The 23,236-nt window shown below is 35.6% G+C and overlaps 4 protein-coding genes across 5 annotated transcripts; 2 read left to right on the top strand and 2 right to left on the bottom strand.

Annotated features, from left to right (window-relative positions):
- The first annotated feature begins 274 nt into the window (after positions 1–274).
- Positions 275–6,485, top strand: LOC142982867 (lipopolysaccharide-induced tumor necrosis factor-alpha factor homolog). Of its 2 annotated transcripts, none has more exons than XM_076129574.1 (5): positions 275–514; positions 4,101–4,158; positions 4,660–4,755; positions 5,215–5,339; positions 6,007–6,485. In XM_076129574.1, the coding sequence occupies exons 1-5, from the start codon at positions 492–494 to the stop codon at positions 6,101–6,103; spliced, it is 399 nt and encodes a 132-aa protein (XP_075985689.1). In that variant the 5' UTR covers positions 275–491; the 3' UTR covers positions 6,104–6,485. The 2 variants fall into 2 exon arrangements, with proteins under 2 accessions (XP_075985689.1, XP_075985697.1); XM_076129582.1 differs by lacking the exon at positions 275–514 and adding an exon at positions 2,900–3,078.
- A 156-nt stretch (positions 6,486–6,641) lies between these two features.
- Positions 6,642–12,661, bottom strand: IntS8 (integrator complex subunit 8). The gene is made up of 9 exons (XM_076129562.1): positions 12,368–12,661; positions 11,928–12,137; positions 11,428–11,525; positions 11,018–11,148; positions 9,321–10,917; positions 8,969–9,131; positions 8,399–8,747; positions 7,560–7,803; positions 6,642–7,237 (listed from the first exon to the last, which is right to left on the bottom strand). Exons 1-9 carry the CDS (start codon positions 12,483–12,485, stop codon positions 6,998–7,000), a joined length of 3,150 nt encoding a protein of 1,049 aa, XP_075985677.1. The 5' UTR covers positions 12,486–12,661; the 3' UTR covers positions 6,642–6,997.
- Positions 12,662–13,085: 424 nt separating this feature from the next.
- LOC142982850 (lipopolysaccharide-induced tumor necrosis factor-alpha factor homolog) lies at positions 13,086–17,664 on the top strand. The gene is made up of 3 exons (XM_076129550.1): positions 13,086–13,340; positions 13,842–14,037; positions 16,487–17,664. Coding segments are annotated over exons 1-3 (312 nt in total). The 5' UTR covers positions 13,086–13,339; the 3' UTR covers positions 16,602–17,664.
- LOC142982842 (uncharacterized) lies at positions 17,662–22,506 on the bottom strand. Its single transcript, XM_076129538.1, has 3 exons — positions 22,289–22,506; positions 19,671–19,980; positions 17,662–18,676 (listed from the first exon to the last, which is right to left on the bottom strand). The coding sequence occupies exons 1-3, from the start codon at positions 22,299–22,301 to the stop codon at positions 18,571–18,573; spliced, it is 429 nt and encodes a 142-aa protein (XP_075985653.1). The 5' UTR covers positions 22,302–22,506; the 3' UTR covers positions 17,662–18,570.
- Between the last annotated feature and the right edge of the window lie 730 nt (positions 22,507–23,236).

Below are 23,236 nucleotides of genomic sequence, written 5' to 3'. Positions count from 1 at the left end.
GTATTTTATACAAAAAACACCTCAATGTTTCTGAAGCAGTATTCCGTCTTCGTTTACAGTGTCTGCATAGTAAACCGCGTAGTCTGGAGACTGAATAGGTAGGTATGTAGTTGCTGCGAATTACCTCATATCTATAGTATTTATCTACAGTTTACATAAGTGCACGGCGGCTTTTGGATAAGTGCCATGTATGTTCATGATTTCTCATAAAACCAACATACACTGATATTGAGTAGTTAGGTACCTATCTATAGCACATTATTGCAATATCGCAACAGCATTTCCGCGGTTCGCACGCACTGTATCATAACGTCACCGCTTTCCGTATTTAAACAATAATTCTACAATATTTTATTAGTAATTAATACTTTAAAGCTTCAATTTCCTCATAACAAACAATTTAAATAGAGGTAAATTACATAGTTTGATTTTGTGGTCAAGTTGTGCCGCTTTTCAGTACATTCTTACAAGGAAGGCGAACGAAACAAGACATGTATGGCGACGAAGATTTCAGGTATGTTATTGAAAATACTGTATACAATATATTGAAATGCTAAGCGGTGTGAAACGGGAAGCGTTTTTGATTGTTCCTGACATGGGAACACTCATAAGCATTTTGTTTAAATTCTAAAGTTAGTGCTTCTCGAAACTTATGACAAGCATTATTTATATTATTTTATCTCGAGTTAGTTTATAACCACGGTGCAGTCAGTTTAATCATGCGTGACCATCCACGAAGTCTGAATGTATTTTTTTAACCCATTACAGTCCCACTGCTTGGCAAGGGTCCCCCCCAAACTAGGAACGGGCTAGGCCTTGAGCCCTCAGCCCTGCACGTTTGCCTAGTGCATGTTTAGGACTCTGCATGTCCTATTTAAGCTATTATTTGTTTTATTCCTACTTGTTGCCCTTTAAGGTTTTAGTCTTTTATTTTCGCGTGTGCTTTTATTCATCGAAAACTACAGAATCTTCCCTGAGATTTAAGCCTGTGTATCCATTTGTGCATTTGTGTATCCATACAGCGGTCGATCCGGTTTGTTGAGGAAAACTGTTCGAAGTGACTAACACCGGTATGGTGGTATCGAGTGCGTCACTTATAATATACATTTGTATGTAAACTTGTATTACATCGCACTACCAAGCTTATTTCTTAGTACGAAGCATAAAAAGTAATAATAAAATAATAAATTTAACCCATTAATGTCCCACTGCTGGGCAAGGGTCTCCTCCCGTAATGAGGGAGGGGTTAGGCCTTGAGTCCACCACGCTGGCTAAGTGCGGGTTGGGGACTTTGTATGCCCTCAATAAATGCATAAAACTAATTTTAAAAATAAACTATTATTGTCCCACTGCAGTCAGCGTAATCCATCGAGAATGCGGGCATTAGGCTTGAGGTCACCACGCGCTCTGATCAAAAGACATCTTCAAGAACTCAGGCATGAGAACGTTCATAACGATGTTTTTCTTTCTCGTAAATTTACAATTCTTCTCTCTTTTCTTCTCTTAATTCCCGTAAAGTTATTGGTAGATTTGAACACATTAGCGTTTGAAGCGACTGCATTACACCATCCTATTTATCACTACTTATAATACTTTTAAGTATGTAGATAATTTCAATCGTTAATACGCGTAATCGAAACACAAACAAACCATTCCATACGCCATACTTCAAAGCTATTACATTAGGCATTAAATACAAATACTATATGTTATAGCAATCGATACGAAAATATCTCCCAGAATACGGGTTCGGAATTTGCTCTGGGGATTCCCTTGAAGGTAAAAACATCTGGCATGTGTATTGTATATTGATAACGTTGAACAAGCGCTACTACTTCACAATAAGGACTTGAAATAATAGTTGCTATAGTCCAATAACTTGACAGAGAACTATGTACGCAAGGTTCGCTGCAGTCTTAGGTATAAAAACTCAGAATTTAGAACTCTCGATTCGTAGGCTTGTGCAAAGATGGTAGTCTGTCTAATATATCTAATTTATTTTAGAAACACACAGTAGTATTCATTACAGTTTCAATAAATCGTGCGTGCTAATGCTCTCTTCTACGTTGTCTGATTATAACTATAACAGTTAAGATAATGCGTACAATGGCAGGGTTTAACCAGTGCGAGCAAATAATGTTAATGATTTTTCCTTTTAATTATTATTAGTTAATCTATGCATCGAAAAAGATACGCATTGTTCTATTACTATGGGTATTTTTGAAACAAAATAGTACGCGTCATAATTTCATTTCGATGACGTCTTTATGCGATGATGGCATTCTTACAACATTTTAGAGAGCCAGTTAGCTTGTTACGTACTTATACGTTTTTGCAGAACAGATTGGCGGTAGTAAATCATTAACTTCTTGAGTTACCTATGTATCTATGTCTTTATTTCAAGACTAATATAAACTGCTTTATTCTACTTTAGTACTAAAATCCACGCCGGGTGTCAATTCTAGCTATAAGAAAGTAGTTTTTTGATGATTGCCTTTCACTAAACGCTTTCATCAGGTATAATTTGCAAATTCATGCCATTTCATTTGCAATATCTGAATGAATTTTGTATTTGTTTAATTGTATCTTAGTATTAGAATACATGGTTTGGTTAGTTCAGCTCTTAGGCAATAATTAAGTAAGCACCTATACCTAAATAATAAGCACACAGGATACATTTAGTCGATGTAGACTGCCATAGGTCATCTTAAACAAAGACTAACCGGATAATATCGTGTTTTTAAGTTATAAAAAAGGATAGCTATTGATGCTTGCTAAACAATTTAGTAGAGATGGATTCCTTCGGGGAATTCCGTAAGACATTCGGAATTACTCGGGCCCGACGCTTTTTTGTTATGTTGTTGTCTATAGTATACACAATAAATGGGGGGCCTTATGCCGCGCTGTGCTTTGCTGATGCATCATTCGATTCAGTTAGTCGTCGCGGAACGGACACCTCTTGACAGTGTATTCGGCAACAAATAGCTCGTCTAACCGGTTCTCGCCGTGTTATCGTGAATATAAATTGAATTAATAATCAAGAAACCGGTTTTCAACCAATATAGAATTTGAGAAAAGGTGAGTCTAATTGTTTTGATACAGTTTTGTTGCCACATGTACGGTTTTAACCTTGATAGAGCATTTACTAACAACACAAGGTGTTTCGAGATTTGGTGTAGGTATCACAAATACGAAATATTGTAAGAAGTTTATAGGATCGACGAAATTACTGGGTCCTCAAAATTACATTTTTAAACTGGAAAAATATTGTATGGAAATGATATGCCTAGAATGCACACTATAATAGTTTAACATCCAAATTTCTATAACAACCTATTATTTTCACTTAACTATATTATTGTTAAACTTTATTAATCGCTTTAACTCAAAACTTAGACAGGATTTCAAAAAGATAATCCCTATAATAACTTTCCCTAAACTCGAATCTAGGATTTCAAGGACTTTTGTAAGGACTGTACCGGTTTGAACCTTAGAGGCAATCTAGATTTATTAGATACCATATTTGTATAGGAAACGATCAACATCTTTATATTTCTACAAATTAATAAAGATTTAATGATTTTAGTCATTAGATAGGTTAATCGGTAGTTATCCGTTAGTGTAACTAAGATCTTCTAACATATCGTCCACATGTTGCTGTTGATCAAATGTAGTCAGTAGTAATCTAGTCAGAACAAGTGAATACCTATCCTCACTTATTTCGTGCAAACCAGCATAAAAATGTAAATGTGCTTAATTGCACCGAGGGATTCCCCGAGCACAATTTTTTTTTCATGGCAATTACTTATACCTATATTTTTTTCGTTTTGATATAACTATGCAGCTTTTTATGCAAAGTTTTTAGGTAAAAAAATATTAGAGACAATGAATGCGAAAAATATTTATCAAAAGGGCTTATCGAAAGGTACGATGTAGTTGATATGATTTTAATAGTTAAATAATTACTTTGTAACAATGATAAGATGAACCTAAGTATGTAACCGATTATACCTCAAGTGCTAAGGAAATAAAACCATATATTTTCCTTATTGTGTTAGACATATTCACAGTTATGCCCATAATAAAATATTTGTTTCTAGTTACAACATGGACCATGACGGAATAAAACTGTGCCCTACAGAAAATATTCAAGCTCAGGTGAGTTATTTCTTAAACTGAACCTATATCTGGACCAATGACGTTTTGTTTCTTTCTTTCCAAGTAACTGCGTCCCGGTTTCCTCAACACGTGAGTCACGGGAAACAATTTTAGCTGTTTAATAAACCGATTAAATTGTTGATGTTCTGTTGTACTGATTGAGTGCGACAAGTGAAGTCAATGACCCTCAATACCTATGGGTACAGATTTATTTTAATACTAAGTTAGATAGGTAATGCTTATTTTCCCTTAGCGATAAAATTCCTACGCTACATCTATTTCGGTCTTCTAGAAAGGTATGCATTATGTAATCCTACGAAAAAGTATATTATTACAACACTGAAGAAGAAATCTTAACGACGCGACCTATAGCAGGATTTTCGTAAAAGATTAATTAATATTTAGCTTGATCCTCCTAGATTACATAGCCAGTCATTCGCACGTTAACTAGAAAGTTATTCGATTAATTACCTTAGTAAAATATACCCATATTTTTTACAGTACAAAAGGACACAAGTGTTGCAGGCTACGGCTCCAGTAGGAATGCTTCCTGCGGAATCCAATGACAACAGGAATGCTTTTCAACAACAACAAATGGTAAGGACTAAGTAACCTTAAGTTTTAAAATTGTTTCCTGAGTAGTTCAGACATGACATTACTGTTAAATACATATGTAGGTAAGTATGCGAAAAATAAAGAAAACAATGGAAAACATTAAATTGTTAAGTGGGATATTTCTTCCTGTGCTTTAAGGTAATTGAGTACCTATAGTTACAATTTATAGGTATATTATTATTACATACACAGTACATAATTCTAACCACATTGACTAATAGCGAGTGCCGTATTCGATATGTAATGAGGATCACTTACTACTTTGGCACCAATTTGCACAACAAGTTGTAAAAGATAAAGTCAAAAATAATATTCTTTCACTTCGGTAGATTAAATAATAACATCTTTCATAACATACGAGAGTTTGTAAGCTAGCTAGGTTTGAACAAGCCTTAAATTGTCTGTGATGTTTATTTATGTTTTTATTTTTATATGTTACAGAATTTGTTGGGTCCCGAGAACACAATAACGACGTGTCAGTTCTGCCGCGCTTCTATCAAGACTGCTGTCAAATACACAACCACTTCACGGACTCACATGGCTGCAGCTTTGTGGGGCATGATATGGTAAAAAAAAACAACTTTTACGACTAAAAGTCCTTCTATCCTCAAAGTTGCTTAAAGTGTCTGAGTATAAATCGGAAAGTGCGGGTGAACGTCTGATAGAGATCAACGATGACGACCATTCGTTCCATTCCATTACCACTTCTCCCCCAAATATTCTGGATTTTTTTATCGCAGGGTCTAGCGGCTATATTATGGCACACTAGTTATTTACCGAGTGCTATGCCTAGTCTGTTTTCTTAAAATAATTCGTAGCTAAAGTATGTATAAAGCTTTCAATAATAGTAGGTGTACCTAATCAATTTTTAACATCAGAAGAATCTTATATTACATGACATTCAAAGTTAGGTCATATTTGGGATTCTGCGTCACGATTTAATCACGAGGTGCAATTATTGTGATAAGTCATTCGGACCGGTCGTAGTCAAAACGTTTAAACCGGTAAAAAATATTAGGTATAGGTTTGAAAAATCAAATGGAATGTGCGAATTGTAGAGTGGGTGATATTGTAGGTAACCAAAATTGAATGACTTTTGGAGTGATGAACACGAGTATTAATAAAATTCAAAGTACGTCTGTAAACTTATTTGTCCTTTGTAACCAGAATCTTTATAAGTTTGTCTCAATTGACCAAATGCCTTTTAGGTAACAAATGTATTAATATTTCCAGTTGCCTCTGCTGTGTTCCGTATGGCGCTGAATCAGCAAAGAATACCGACCACTACTGCCCCGCCTGCCAGCGGTATCTTGGAACATACGTCAAGTAACACTCACCTAGGTACTAAATGGCATTATAACGTACTGAACGTAAGAGATGTTTAGTTTAAGTTGTTGGTTGTTAATCAATAAAAGATTATTACAATATTATATTATATATAGGCGTAGATTATATAATTTATTATGAAATTATGAAATATTAATTGTATTTTGGCAACATTCTATTAAAGTTAAGTGGCAACACTCCTGCCTAATTGATGTTATATGATACAACCATGATGCGACACTTAAAATGTGCCATACGGTGTTACGAATAGGTTTGACCTAAAATAATGACTAAAGAAAAAAAAGACTAACGATAAGGGGGAAATCCATCAGTTTTATGTATATTTGTGAATTTTATACTATTTAGAACAAGAAAATTTTTATAAATTACTTTGTTTTATTTAATTTTATTTTCCTATAACATTTTATCTAAGGCTGTGTCTAAGATGTGTTATTTGTAGGCTAAAATAAATAGTTAACTATTGCCATTAGAAGTAAGATTAATTATTATTTGCGAAAAGAGCATACAATAAAACCACAGTTTTAATTCATAATTAAGTATAATTTCATATATTACACTGAACCAGTCGTATCACAAGTACCTACTTAACTAGTATTAAAAACAAGTGATAGTGTGTATTGCCAGAGACCCTTAAAATGTCAGAATAAGGCCGCAAATACTTAAGACAGTAAAAAAGTAAACGACGTCACAATAGATCTTCTAGGGTACTATGTCCAGTAGATCTGGACCCCTATTTCACTTAATACATCGACGGGTTTCAATAATCTATCGCCAGTAAGGGACATCTCTACTAACAGAGGATGCCTGTTAACAACAGTAGGTATACTCCTTACTGACTATACGATATTGAACCTGGCCGTACGTGTCTGAGGATAGCTCACGCTACATATTGATTAGTAAGTGCGCGAAGGAGCCTGCCCCTTCGTATCGCGGCGGCCTCTCGCTGTATGTCGTCACTGTTGTTGGCGTTAAGTTCGAGTGCCCCCGCCGCCCGCACCGCCCGCGCCCGTCGACCCCCCTCCCCGCGCCGCGCGTGTAATGCTACTGCCACTTCCAGCAATGTGCCGTCCCATATGCAACCGTAATATGCGTCCATTGCATCTGCAGCGTTGCCCGTCTGAAAGGAACAATGACTTGTAAATCACTGTAAATACTCAGATTCAGTGCGCATCATACGCGGCTGCTTTTAACTTTCAATCTGAGGGCTGTTCGATGCATTATGTTAATTGGTCGTGCGAACTTGTACTTATATTATGCGTCAAAATATCTACGACGCTTTCGCATCTTATCCTCACATTTTCATGCGTTGACATCGGTGTATAAATCACTAAAGGATTGAAAACACAAAAACTTGTTTGCATCTGCTTGTCTATTTCAGTATCTACTCCATAGAATCAAGAGTTTCTACTATATTTACCTATTTTAGGAGATAATGTTACCTTTTCTGCGAGACACTTGAAGGCGGTGGTGTAGTCGGGGTCGTCGGGCAGCTGGCAGAGCGCGGCGGCCTGCGTGGGCGCGGCGAGCGCCTGGCAGCAGCGCGCGGCGCGGCGCATGACGCCGGGCTCGTCGGGCGCGCGCTTCTGGAACAGCCACGAGCCCGCCGCCGCGCCGCACAGGTAGCGCCGCAGCGCCGCGCCCCACCGCCCCTCCACCATCTCCACGTCGCCGTATAGACGCAACCTGAGACGTTATATCAAATTATAACCTGTCGACTATCGAAAACCGACTAGCTATACATAAGTATTCTATGAAAAACTGCAGCGTCCCTAGCGTATTTTGTAAGAACTATTTTCTTCGAGTAATGTGGAGATTCGCACTAAAGAAACTGTAAACAATGTGTACGTGAACTTGTGCGTGCACGCATGTGTACGTGTGCGTATTTACAGTTGTAACCTCATTAAAAGTAAATATGAAGCAAGATAACATCGATGTTACTCAATATCGTCGATTATGATCAGTCACCAGATCTTCTTTGACAATGTAACAATATAATATATGTATGCGCCAATATAAACAAACTTAAAACTCTTGGAATTAATTTATTTGTTGAGTCTTGACACTCCATATTCTGGTCACAAACTACAAAACGACATAACCGTATTGCATCCATATATGCATTGCATTGTGTGCAAATGCAGTGTTACTTGTTTTGTTATTGTACACAACGTCATCAAATGTTATTTAGTACATCAGAACGTTATTTTTAGTAGCGTTACGCCTTACGTAAATTAAGTAAAATACAAGTCCATCTATAGCTACATAAACATTGACTTACCATGAAGTATTATACGGGTACAACTTCAGACTCCTTTCAAGTAGATCAGTGAGAGATTCAAGCACGAATTTAGCGTTGTAGTTGTTCATATTGGATAAGTTTGAAGGCCATAGGTTGGTGTATTCAACAACTAGTTCTAGCGAACTATCGTCCACTAAAAAGTTATGTATTCGAGCGAGGAGGGAGAGCATCACGCTCACTGCGAGAGGTTCACGAAGTGTTGATAGGAAGGCGTTGAAAGCATTTCTCGCTTCAGTGGAGGCTCGGTCTACATCACGAGAGTGTGTTGGTAAACCTCCCGCTGAACGTTTCACTGGCCCTGTTGCGCCGTTACTGTATATTGATAATGCTGGAAAATGAACAGGTATTTTAGTATTCTATGAAAATTAGATCAAATTTTTAATGCGACTCCTGAACGTATTGATAGTCGTTTTACTTTTCATTAACCTTGTAATTGCAGTTTAATGATAATAAAATCATTTACCTTTATCGCGTTCAATCTAGTCATGTCATACTGTCTAATTAAAAGGTATTTGGGTAAAAATATTATTCGAAGCGTAAATTCCATACCATAATCCCACAATGGTCGTGGGAACTTCCTTGTAGCTTTTCCTCTCTGTAGCTCAAAGCACGCTGCACAAAGCGCGGCGGCAATCTCTCCCGGACCCGTCGTTACTCCCACGCCTTCCCATTCACACGCGTTCACCAGGCAGATCCAACATGCTTCTATTATCTGAAAATAAACATTCAGGTTATAAACACCAACAAAAAACTATCTTTGTAAGCAGCAAAAGCGTTTAATGATATAAAAACTGTTGGAAAGTTTGATACAGTGTTCAAAATTGACTATTTCTGATACTTAAAAGTACGAAAACTAAGTATGCGGAAAAAAAAACTACGAGAATCAATAGGGTATTTTTACCTGTGGTCGCGGTACTACGCCGTCTCCAGCATTGACGGCAGCGATACACGCTTTGCACTTATTCGCCAAAGCTGTCAGGTTCAGTCTGTGGTGCGGCCATTCACTAAGCATCACATTGATTTGTAAGAAAAGCACCTCCCATGATAGATGGCGGCACAGTCTATACAAGTTGGGGTCATTGCCCGCACCGAGCTGACTGCGAGCTTCACCTTCTAATACAGAAAGCAGTGACAAGGCGACGCGGGCACATCCAGCTTCAGCTCTTGAACGAGCCGCACCAGACACTACGTAACCAAAGTCTTGTAAAAATCCCCTTGGTAGTGACACTAAAGCGTTGCACAACTCTCCAGCTGGTTTCCACGAAGGACTTAACTTCCACAACAATGACTGAGGCGCCATATTCGCCAGCTTCACCAAACACATTCGGACATCGTCAGCAGTCGATGCCTCTATTAGTCGTTTCTTCAGTTTACCCATTTCCAACTCGGGCACAGAGTTGTACTCAAAGTCTGGTGTCTCCCAATCATCGATCAGCAACTCCCGCGGAATGTCCATGTTCTCATCATCGATGTTCACGGGATCGTTGATGATTATGTTCAAATTCTCATCAGATATCAACTTCTTTCTAATGTTCTCAGCTGGCTCTCCAACGTGTTTCTTGAGATATTCGTCAATTCTATCGATGGGTAATCTACATTGAGACGTGGCCAGATGTAGGAAGAATGTTCTTAAGTTCTCCCAGTCAGTTTCAGATAGATCAGATGTTAAAACAGGAGCGAGCGCCCAGAAAAGAAGGTCGAAGAATTTTATACCAACTGTTTTGAATTTGTTTAGGAATTCGGGGTGAGTTGATGGCAGACCACCTTCTAAGGCGTACCTTACTGCGTTTAGAGCAGATACTCGGTTGAGAAGATCTCGAGCGACTGTAAATGCTCCACTAGAAGCAGACCCTTGTATATCTAACTCCACCACTTGTCTGTGAACCATGGGAATCTCCCTCGCCAAGTTATCAGCCTGTAGGACAGCTATAATTCCAGTATAATGGTTAGCAATAGAGTCTTGAAGCTTTTGCAGCAAAGTCGGATCCTCGTTCAGTACCTCGTAACCTAAATTCAATGCTCTGATATACCCGAGTATTTCGTCCTTCGTCATACTGGCGTAGTAAAATTCACCCCACGGCATGGTTTTATGGCTCCCATAACCATAAATAGCAATTTCTCTTTCCAACAAATTCGAGTTTTCTCTGCACCCTAGTATGTGCTTTTTGGCCAAATTATGCTGTCCATAGAAAAAGTAATTGTAACAAAGATCGAAATGTATTTGCATCGCGAGCTCGTGCTGACTGATTACAATATCGCCAGCATTCCAATTATGATTCATATCACATGTATCTTCAGTTAAATGTACAAAAGCCTCCATGACAGGCACTTTTATCTTTTTAGATTCTTTCCTGCCAGTACTTGATGTTGGTTCATAGAACGATAATATTTCGTCTAAGAACATAATACTTTGCATACGGGAGGCATCACACATGCGTAATATCTTCTCAAAGTTCTGGTTCATTGGACTATATGCGCTATCCAGTTGCATGCCAGGTCTGCGACAAAAAAAATGGAATGTTGCAAAATGAATTCTGCAAAAAGATCCTGTGAAAACTGTGAACTACAATATATCTCTTTAATGTGCTAGATACTTACATGTGAATATATGACATTTTATTAGATTTTGCATGGAGTGCAGCTTTGACTGGGAACCTGACGACCCATCTGTGGTATAAAACCAATGCGAATTGTACTTGAGGTTGCTGCAGCAACTCTACAGGCACTTCCTACAAACAACACAGAAAAAATATTTCATTATAATAAATACATTTTGCCATAAAATTATATTTAGCATGATCTGTTTAAATAAACTTTTATTTATTTTACTTTTTTCTATAACTTTATGCTTGTTACACCGCCAGTTAAAGGCAGAAATGTATTTAATACACTATGATTTCATCATTCACAATCTTAGTTCTGAAATATAAAGGGGGCCGATTACCATGTACTGGGCATGTTACCAATTGGTAGGCTACTGTTAAGTTAATAATTTCAGTGTATATTACCTGTGGTGGTACAGCAAATGCAGCATCAGTGGTCATGTACACAAGATCCTGCATCAATTGCTGCTGGATCTGAGGAGGCAGCTTACTCTCAAATACATCTGTAATCATTCACATTTGTTTAAAAATAACCTTAAGAAGACTAAGATTAGGTTAGAAAGTGTTTTTAACACATCAATATCTCTTTCTATATATGTGACTTATTGAAGACCACTGTTTTAAACAGTTCGATATACTTTTCTTTATAATAATGAGTTTTTAAAATAATCATTAAATGCACTAATGCATTTTACATTTAATACTTTCAGACCATGTACTGTATATGGGGTTTGTAATATCTTTAGACTATGTAGTGTGCACTGTAACATCACTACACTTAATAACTTGGTAGGCGATTGGTACCATTATTTTTAAGTACACAAAAAGACACATTTCAATACAGAATGGATTTGTAACTAAGTAAATTAAACTAAATATCACAGTTAAATTAGATATAAACTTACCTAAATTCCAGTGTAATGTGGCAGCTACTTTTAGTGCAAGGATCTTCAGAGCCAGCTGTTTTCTCGTAAACTGTGCGGGTGCAGGTGTGGTGGCTGTGGGAGGTGTAGGTGGAGCATCCACATCAACCACACGTTCACTTGTAGGCTTTGAGTTCACATTCTTTGTGTCCACTGATACAAACTCCTCTATCAGTTCACAGGCCGTTGGCTCTGGGAATGAGACAATACAAAATTAACCTGAGTGTTTGATTATGTATAATCATAAGTAAAAATTTATTGATGCAGACCAGTTTCACTACATAATTATACAGGATTTGCATTGTATAGCTTGATTTGTAAATATTTCATCTATTAAGTTTGTCAATCCTTATTGAATGGGAAACAGGCTGTAGTAATAAAGGATAGTTTTGATTATTTTTAATACATAAAAGTCCCCTTACCTGGATTTGGTTTACTCAGATGTTTCTTTAAAAGGTTAGGGTCTAGAAGAAACTCAAACCATAATATAGTATCTGGAGATATAGGCACAGTGCCTGGTCTTAGCAAATCTACATCCATTCTGCTGGTTATAACTTAAGTTTTATGAGAATTTAATACATTATCTTACTGTACACTTAACATAAAGAAATGATTAAAGTTTATAACATTAATTCAGCAGGTTTTAGTTGTCCTAATTCATTAAAATGTTGTTATTTTTGTATCTGATATGACGAAGCCGCATCACGAGTACACAAGTGTCAATGTCAAAATGTCAAACTTCAAACTTGACAGCTGATAGGATTTTTTTTAAATATTTGAATAAATATCTTTTGAGATCGTTATGTGTTTTAACGTTAATGAAAGTTTTCAACGTGTTTTAATATACCTATACTACAATACTACAAATTGCTTATAAGATTTTTTTTAATACAGGTATACAATAAATATGTTATATATGAAAAAAAAACACTATGTAAGTACCGACCGGCTATTTAAAATGAATAGGTAACGATTCAACCTATTCATAACACTAGCTCCTAATTACTTTAAAATAATATTTAAAAGATCTAGAAAAGCATTGTGTCGTGTTCACTACATTTCATTTATATAGAATGACCTATTTGATATATGGCACCTACCTAAGTAGGTATTATCTTTACGATAACTAATAGATATCGGCATTTCACGATTATCAATGCGGCAGCTAACAACTAGGGTACCTAGTAATCGCGAGTTATTTCACAAGTTGAATTTGTATCAGATATAATTATACCAGAAATTCGAAAAACAAAACTGGACAAAGAAAGTTTAGTGTCATTTATATTCATACTTGGTGTTAATATTATAGCTGGTCTAAGTGATTATTGTATTTACTTGATTTATCAGAACTAGTGACACTCAAGTGTTATCTCGTCCGGCGGATTTTGTAAACAAGTAAGTTATGTGGATCTAGAATACTATATTATCCTAACACTTTTTATTAACTATTATCCTCATTATATTATACACTTTAATAATTTAAGATTAATAAGATATAAGTATACTGGCATTGTGACAAATGCGGGACCAGGTGGTTCAATGCATAATTTGATTATAGGAATTGAACCTTATACTAATTCCATACCAGTTTTATAGTCAGTGTCTATACCAGAAAATTCATAAAAATTTCTCGATTTGCTGATATGTTTTTAAATGTGTTAAGTTTAGGAACTTGCCGAACACACTACGAATTCTCCATAGAATAAATTCCATTCCCAAACTATCCTGGGTTTTAATATCAGATCAGTAAGATTTTGCCTGCCATCTTAATGCAGTTAAATGCAATATCTAATACGGAAGTGATAGAAGTTTGTTAATTGACTGTACCTACGTGGTGATCGCTTTTGCAACAAGGTGCAATAGTACACTCAACTTCGTATCTCGCTTTTGTTTTAGTGGATTCCAACGCATACCGTCAGATAGGTCAAAGCACGGAGAATGCTGTGTGTATTGAAATGGACCTCTTACAAGTGGGTTCAGAACCTGTCGGGATGCGATGTCCTCACTGCATGGAAGACGTCATGACGAAAGCTACTTACAGAAGTACCACCCTCACACACACTGTTGCTCTGGTTCTCGGCATATTTTTCTGGTAAGTGTCCACCTGTTTCCTTTACAAAGTGGTTTGTTGGTAATAAAAAATAAGTTGTAATCAAAATATTGTGTGCTGCGGGAAAATGCGCGTTAAGATTATATAAAACCCCCGCTAAGATAAAACACGCATAGTACACTCAGAGATACTGCACTTCTTTGTTCTTGAAGATAGCCGCCAGTAGTTTAAGTAGATTTACTAAATAAAAAACAATTAATTGTAAGTAAAGCATAACAATGAACAACGTTCGTGTTTATTCAAGGTACCTATATTTTGTTCTACCAATGCGGCTGGCTGTACACAAAATTAAAAAGATTTTAATCTCGGTTCCCGCGCAATTTACAATGCCTGTCTCGTGGGTGTCAGAGGGACAAGGATAAAACTTAAAAAAACCTATACGATCATGATTCTATTCTAATCACAGCGATGTCAAATAAGTATTAAATAATAATCTAAAAATATTTACAAGATACCTATTCTACAATAGTGATTGAAGATAAGATGTAAATATTTGAACGAGTGTGGTAATTGTGTTAACGCGTTTGTATTAATCTATACCTACAAATTAACTAATAACTATGACGATTCGATGTCCACTGACGTTCAGCCTTGCTTTAAGGCCAAGTTTACGTTAACCGCTAACATAGTAGATATGAATTAGTAAATGAATTGATTAGTGTGTTAATTGAAGTATATAAAATAGGTGTTACACGGGAGATTAAAGTGCGCCGATTTATTTATTTTGCTACTAAATGGTGGACGTAACTAATAAAAATGGGAACCATAGCTGTAGATAAATATTGATTTGTAGATCATTTGAGATTAATGCTTATAGCGTGATTTTACTTGACGTAGGAATCATGATATACGAGGAATATACGACTTTGGACTTATGGTAATTCCAATATAGATATCAATATGATGCAACGAGGTCAAGATTAACTATATCGGCATCACGCAAGTTACTGTAATTCTGTAACTAATACATATAACTACGTATGTACATACATTAAATCACGGCTTCTTCCCATATTGGTATGCAGAGAACAGAGATTGATCTTTCATATTTGAGTTATTATCTATAAGTACTAAGTTGGACGTCGGTACGTTTGTCTATAACAACTTTTTTGTAAAGAAAAGAAAGGTAGCTCTTGTGCAATGGCAAACTCAAAAAGAGCGCGAGACGAATTCTTTATAATGTTAAGTGAGAGTGTTAATGATTACCAAATTAAACTAGTTTTAAGTTTGAATAGAAACTAAGGTAGACTATTATTTTAGATGAGAGTTTACGTGTAAATCGTATCTAATAGTGGCTCTATGTTACTCTTAAATTATTAGGCACCACCACTGTGGCTAACAGTGCAATAAGTATGGCGGAAAAAGTAACGTGATTCAAAATGCCTTTTTGTGAGTTCTCATAAAAACCACATAGCTACAGGAAAAAAATATTGAACGTATTTCAATTGAACTCGTATCTATGACCTCAGACTTCAATAGACCACATCACCACATGTATAACACCCGTAGGTACTTGCTAATGAGGACTTGGGTTTATCCACGATCATACGCGCATATTGTATGTACCTATCTATCTACCTGTATTATGTACTTCAACGTAAATATCAGGTTTTTTTTGTTATCTCTGAAATGAACTCCGCATTGTTGTATTGATGAATCATTAGGTAATACTGATTAGACTTGAGTAGACTAGACTAAGTAATTATGGTACAGTAGTATTTTTGAGTAGGTATAATAGATAGTTCAACTTTTCCGATTGCGTAGTCTCTGATTCGATGCTTTGCTTAGGCAAAGAGATGTCGGTATTTTCTGCTATGAAATTCATAGCACCAGTCTATATTTTTGTTTTCTTTTCAGTAGGTAGAATGCGAGCGGTTCAGATACCTAGTAAGCAATGCTTCCGACTTGTATACGTGCGAATCAAATCTTGTTAAATGTTTTAAATAAAATTTAACGTTCCACATTTCAGTGTGTGGATGTTGTTTAGACGACCTAACAACAAAATTGTAAAACGGACTGTTACTCCATACACAATTGGATACAAATACAGGGTCAACGTGAACAAATAACCCGAACACTCATACATACCTCATATTAGGTCGTGGAAAAAGTCTTTTCGCATTATAGTATGTATGACCTTTTAATAAAATCTTTTCTCTACATAAAAAAGCTCGATATTTGGGTACCTCACGAGTTCACTGAGAAAAGAAACCTAATAAACCGTGTACTCATTTGTGATTCTTGAAGCCATAGAGATTTTATTACAAGTTCATACATACTTTAATGCGAAAAAACTTTTTCCCCGACCTTAAATAAATATCGTATTTATTTGATTTGCTACCAACGACACATAATATTAGCTTACCAACAGTCCCGGTGTATAAATGACCTAATTGTCAGATATTTAATAATGTATGTTGTTTGTTCCCAGGTGGTTGTGTTGCTGCATAATACCCTACGTGACGAAGAGGTGGAGAAACGTGGAGCATTACTGTCCCAACTGCCGCAGATATCTGGGCATGTACTCCAGATCTACGATATTGTGAGCTTAAAGAATTAAAATGGTACTTAATATTATAAGATTAATAGTAATGTCAATTATGGGTGGATTTTTCTAACGTTAAATAACTTTTTCTGTTTGAATTCCTCGTTGTCCAAAGGTCCTTTCCAAACTGCTCTACCGGCTTTTAGTTCGGATCAGATATTTCTATTTGTTGTCTTAGAATGGGTTCAAGTAATACTACTATCTTCGTTTACGGCGTCTGAGTGTGCGATTCTGGCACATCATGAGCCCGAATATCTAAATGTTGTTAACGTGTCCGGTCCAGTTTTCTGAAACTCTGACAGATTTTGTTTCGCTAGATTTACATTAAATTTTATTTGTTTAGCACGTCGATATGATTCATTGAAATATAGATATCTGGCGTCAGAAAAATATCGATCCTTATTAAGGTGCGGTACTTACAGTGAAAATATTCAGTGCAAGTGCGATTAAAATCTGAATTATCATTGTACCTGTATCGTCTAAATCCGTACATTACTGAATTCTAAGATAAGTTGTAGTGACGTAGTTATTTGTAAAGATAGGCCTAAGGTGTATTTGTTACCCGATAATCTTCGTTCAGTTTGATATGAACAGATGGACGGTGCCATTTCAATATATGTATGTACCTAACTTGTAATTTCGCGGAGATTTTAATTTTCTGAAGCTCTGCAATGTGTGAATAATTTTAGAAAAGTCTTAGACAGACAGTATGGTCATCAAGCATTATAACTTTTTGATAAGATCGTTAAGTTATGAATCGTTAAGGAAGTATTCCCACGTACCAAATTATTTATTAATTTATTGTAACCATATGGACAATCATTATTATTGATTAGATGATTATAAAGTAGTAGGTAGTAGATTAAGTAAAATAGGTACACCACGTGGAGACCGTATCTTTAATATTATAATCTGTGTAATCATAAGGAAATGTGTTATTTTCAATCGATTGGGCGATGTTTTCACGACAAAAATATGCAATGATGCAAAGAAATAAAATTTGAGAACAGATTATTTAAGTAAAGTATATAGGTATGATAAAGAATAAATAATAAAACATATTTGAGACAATTATTTATTTATTTAAAAATAGTATTAGTATAAAGGACCCTCGAAAAAAGTATATCACAGAATTTAATATACTTACAATTAAATATGCATTATCCATAAGACCTCCTACAACAAGTATTAGAAAACTTATATTTTCAGGCATAAAATATAAATCACTTTCTGAATATTTATTATTTTATCATAGAGCCTACTTATAAATTATAAATTCGATTCACATTTGGTCAAATGTTCTCAAGTTATAAATATATTTACGCAATAACTCTTTACAATTGACATCTGTGCTAAAATTAAAATATCTAGAATAAAAAAAGCTTTGTCTATGAAAGGCGATACCAGATCTCTTTCAGTAGAAAACAATATACAGTTAATATACGGCGTATACTGGAAAGATCTATGTAAAAAACATTACAGGCATAAACTATATTTAACTTATCATAAAAATTGAGTTAAGTGAGATACATAAGACGAGATTGCATTTTATAAAATTCAGTAGATCAGGGGAAATTTAAGATTTATGTACAGAAAGGAACAACGCCATCACTTCCCATTGTTCGATTCTTTTTTCACGGTAGATATCGGATTATTGTATTAATAGACTGATATCAACAACTCAGTACCACGATTTTAAGAACCCGTTTGTAATACTAAAATTGGTTCTTATGAGTATGCTCCCAAGTTTAAGCCAGTCTATTATTACGGACTTTAAACAATGATATTTAGGTAGTTAAAGAACTGTTTCAAAACTGTTAAAGCTGCCTGTTTTTTCGATTAGCTAATTGTACAAGTATATCAAGTAGTCGATATTTGCACTCCGTGGGCAGTTTGAAACAGGGCCTGAGTAATCTTCTTTCTTACATATTTCATTAGGCATAATAATTATTGAGTGTTTGAGATTTAAATCAGGACGGCGTGTAAGATCCGATGAAGGCTTTGCATTGTGGGCAGTAGTGGTTGGCAGTCTTGCATGACCTCATGCAGTAAGGCACGAAGCAACCACAACAGCAACTGAAACGTTAAATTATCATGTAAGACTTCTGAGATTATAATTCAAATAATGAGAAATAAAATGAGATTATAATTGTAATGATCTTGAGATACCAATTATTACCTTTATACTAAGAAAAAGGCCAGTTTCACGTTTCTTTAATTGGGATTTTCCGTTCTTATTAAAACTAATAAATTAAATTAAATTTACTTGTATTTTCTAATAATTCAATATTTCATATTATACGAAAAATACGAGTTAATTTATATCTTATATGTGGTTGGCTAATAAAATTAATTCGCTATAAAATTGATATTACTAATGTGTTATTTCTAATGGGTTAAAAACTATGAAGTAAACGCTTTAGGTACGAGTAGCAAAAGGATATTGCTGCATATCCTTTTGATCGAAACTACACTAACAACTACCTACCGAGGTTATTAATATTCGTAAACGATTCCTAACAACGCGTTAAAATGAGTTGTAGTCATGAACTCTATTGACGCCATGATGTCTAAATGTCAAAATTGCGATACTATCGAGCTGCTATCGTTTTAATGTAAAATACTCTAGTGTTTGACATTTAAAATTAGTTCACGCGCAGCAAAAGCAGTACTTTATTTTCCATACTATAATACTCGGAATAGGAACTTCCGCATACATCGGACACAGTTGTTCACTTCGTTGACGATAAACTGTATGACTACTTGTAATTACGATCATATCTTATGATATACCACATTATTTATAAACTTTTATATCTACTGACTAATCGCTAAGTAGTAGGATGTTCCGGTATGTATCACGGACGTTTAGAACTAGACATTTCTTATCTGTTGACCTTTATCATAATAATTTAGTCATAATACGATGAAAAATTAGATCGTTAACCTAATCTATAAGTAAAATGTTGTTTAAAATTGTAAAAGAAGCATTTAACATTGTTACTTTTGGAGTAACGTTTGTCGAAAACCAATTTCTTTGTGTGTAAAAAATAATGAAGAGTTTCCTTACCCGGCTAGAATGCAAAGCGCTGCTGAAATGATGTGCGTGCGGTTATTGGGAACATACTCGACGGTAGTGACCACCGTCTTATTGCACGTCATACACGTGGTCCCCGTTGGTCCTGGTCCCATCTTCCCTGGGCGAGTTGATCCTTGCCCGGCTGCCGGTGTGGTAATGACTGTGGTCCGAGGAGCCGTCGCAGGAGGAAGTGTCGAAAACCCAGGCGGTGGTGGAGGATTGTCACCAAAGTATGATGGCGGCGGCGCAGGATTAGGTCTCGTCTGTTCATATGGCGGTGGAAGGCCCATTTTATTCTCCACTGAAACGCATAAAAATACCTTTGTTAAACAACGTTCGTCATAGCAGTGTACTGGACGGATGCAGATGTATTGTAATCAATATGTTTATTCCTGTTTATCAGTCATTCGCATTAAATTACTAGGTTTTTTTCTGCTCTAACATTCATTGTTTGAGGTTTAGTAACAAAGGAACTAAATGTTTTAAACTGGACGGCAATTGGGTCAACTATGAATATGAATTGTATGTGTCTATACGCAACTCAAAATTCTGTGGAACATAATAATGATCTATTCGATACTCAGCAGGTGCTTAGTATAAGAATAAAGGAATTCCTACATTTTTTATTTAGTACATTTCCATTATACAATTAAAACACATTCTTAGATTATTTTTTTTGTAATGTTAGTCGGACAGTCAACATCTGACGTATCACAGTTTTCCGTTACGTGATTAAAATACAGTGGGAGTAAGCACAGCTATTTTTTATTTTATGATAGTAACTATAGACATATGTAGATAAGAATTTATACCTAGTTGGTATTCTAAATGATTCACACAAGTCAGTAAAGGTCACGATGATACAGACAATTATTTGTTTACGATTGTGTTCACCTCACCATTTTTAGACCACTTATATGCGTAATTAAATACCCAATATAAGAAATGCCTTAGAAAGCTAATTATTATGCTGTGGCTTGCTTGTATTGACGCACGCAATCATGACTTGTCATATCATTTAAAAATAGCTATATTACTGTTTATTTCTCTATATTTAACTAGTTTTGTGGTTCTACTGCGAAGTGTGAGTAATTTTTTATTTTGTATAACTATGACAACTATGTAAAATCAGCTATTGTAGGCAAAGTAGCCATTATGGTATATAAGCAAATACAATTGGCGGGTTTGTTTTCGTATATAAATCCGTAGACATTCAATTCAAATCGTGTAGTTCGGACATAATATCCATATTCATACTGGTCACAGTAAGCATTCATTGACCAGATGTCTGCTTCAATTAAGATTTTCTAGTGTAGATATTATACTTAATGTATTTTAGAAGGTACAAGTTTGCTATTGCAGATTTTGTTCAGAATTACTTAAAGAAACTTCTAATATTTAATATGTAGAACTAAGCAAAAACTATATTACCTAAATATTCGCATTTGTACTTTGCATTTTCGGTATATTTTGTTAAACAACGACATTATTTTGTTAAACAAGCGGTTTGTTATCATTGAATTGTGCTCATCGCAGTTAATTATGAGGTCTATTTAGTCTTTCAAATGATTTTTATCGCTTATGAACTTAGTGACAGTTTGTGTTTTTTAACCGATGTGTAAAGTAGGCCGTTGAACAAGGTTTTAGCGTTAGATACGTAAGCAAAATACTACATTGCGAAATTCGTTATTTTATTATGACTAACAAACAGGTATTCTGAAGGACAAAGTCGTTAGTACATAATTATTTACTCTTTTGCTGTATTGTTAAGAATTAAACGAGCGTTGATTAGCGTTAGTGCCTGTATTTATACGAACTTAACAAAAAGAACATTTTGAATATGATTACAGTAACCTTGTCTGCTAGAGCCTTGGAAGAAGGCAATGCTACACTAAAATAGTAAATTACATCTCATATGTTACGAGGTTAGTGCGTAACAAGAGTTTTGTTGTTCTTAACGATGTTAGTTTGAAGTCAGACGCAGTGTTTAATGACTTGGACTTGGTTGTCAGGCGTGAGTCGTGAACGGTTATGATGAAACTGCAGTTTGTGATATTCAGGGCGTGACTTTACAAGGCTTTACAACTACTGAAAGTGATCATACCGGCTGCCACGAATTATAAACAATAATTCAAGGTGTATCAGCCTTAATAATCAATTAGTATTGTTTTACTTTTTAATCGATTTTGTTTGAACGCGTTTTTGATAGTTGAGCAAGGTAGTGAACGTCTCCAAGTCATTTTCGTAATAAAGTTAATCATTATTAAACATGAATATTTGTAACAACATTTTATTTGATGTCAGCTACATCAGATATGATAAGCATTTATGATTATGGAGGATATTAATATGGTGCACGAAATGTATGAATGTGACCACAATGCGATCCTTATCTTGCGCAAGATAAGTGTATGTTTACATTAGCGTGCTGAGATGGGATTACGAAATATTATCTTAATTTGGTTTTGACTGTAAAACATTTTTACTTGATACAATATTTGTGAAAGTTGATTATGTTTTTTTCCTTGCTCTGTGCTGGGCGTCTTTGTGTAGCTATGATGAACGTGTAGGTCGGTTTTTACTTTACAGATCAAAAACCAGTTACTTACTAGTGGCGTCCATAGTGTGATGAAATACAACCTTCGGCCGATTTCTTAAATATTTGATCCGCACAACACTTCAAAACTTCGTATTATTGTCTTCACAGAAACTATCGTAATACTTTGATTAATTTTGTTACACAATACTGGCATTAAATCTCCAGTGAAATATAGTCTACGTTGTGATCTTGCGCTGTTTACGCGGTGAGTGAATGCACTCGGAGAGTTGCGCGGGCACATTACGTCACGACTGTGCGACAGAGAGCGTGCACGATCGCTCCACGGAGAGAGAGACGGAAGATATGTCGTCATGTAACTTGTTGTTTACGTCGAATCAACTTACTCGTCTGCCTAATTACAATAGCAATTAATGCGCAGTACCAGTGTAACAAAGCGTGTATTATCCATACGACAGACATCAGAGAGCGGGCGCCGCACTACTTGGCAGATGCGTGCGAGAACGTCTCATGGCATTGTTCAGCGCCAACATTGTGCACGCGTAGCGAATGGGTCGTTAAACCTATATGGGAAGTGCACATATCCATTTCGCGGTGAGACCACCCAAGAATAACATCCAGGTGATCATTTTTGTTTCCTTTGGATGTATTGATTATAATAAGACTCATTTATATGTTTTATTTTATTTCATTAACAGCGTTACCTATTATTTAATTGTTTTGTTGCTAATTTTGAAAAGGGAGAATTAGGTCATGATCAACGGATACTGCGGAAATAACATGTCCACAGGTTTATGCAGGTTCATGGTAGAAGCAACAAGTGGTTGGAGTAAAAAGTAGTTAGACAATATTTACATGTGTGCCTAAAACAATTCATCTACAGGTATTAAAGTAGTTCGGTCGATCCAACAGATCTGCGTTCATTAAGATATTTTATCAATACTGCATTTTTAACAGGTTGATGGACCAATATGTTAGTGAATAAACCAGAAAAAAAGAG

The sequence above is a fragment of the Anticarsia gemmatalis genome, chromosome 2 (genome assembly GCF_050436995.1).
Source record: "Anticarsia gemmatalis isolate Benzon Research Colony breed Stoneville strain chromosome 2, ilAntGemm2 primary, whole genome shotgun sequence".
NCBI classification, from domain to species: Eukaryota; Metazoa; Arthropoda; class Insecta; order Lepidoptera; family Erebidae; genus Anticarsia; species Anticarsia gemmatalis.
This window is presented reverse-complemented; position numbering and strand designations above follow the sequence as displayed.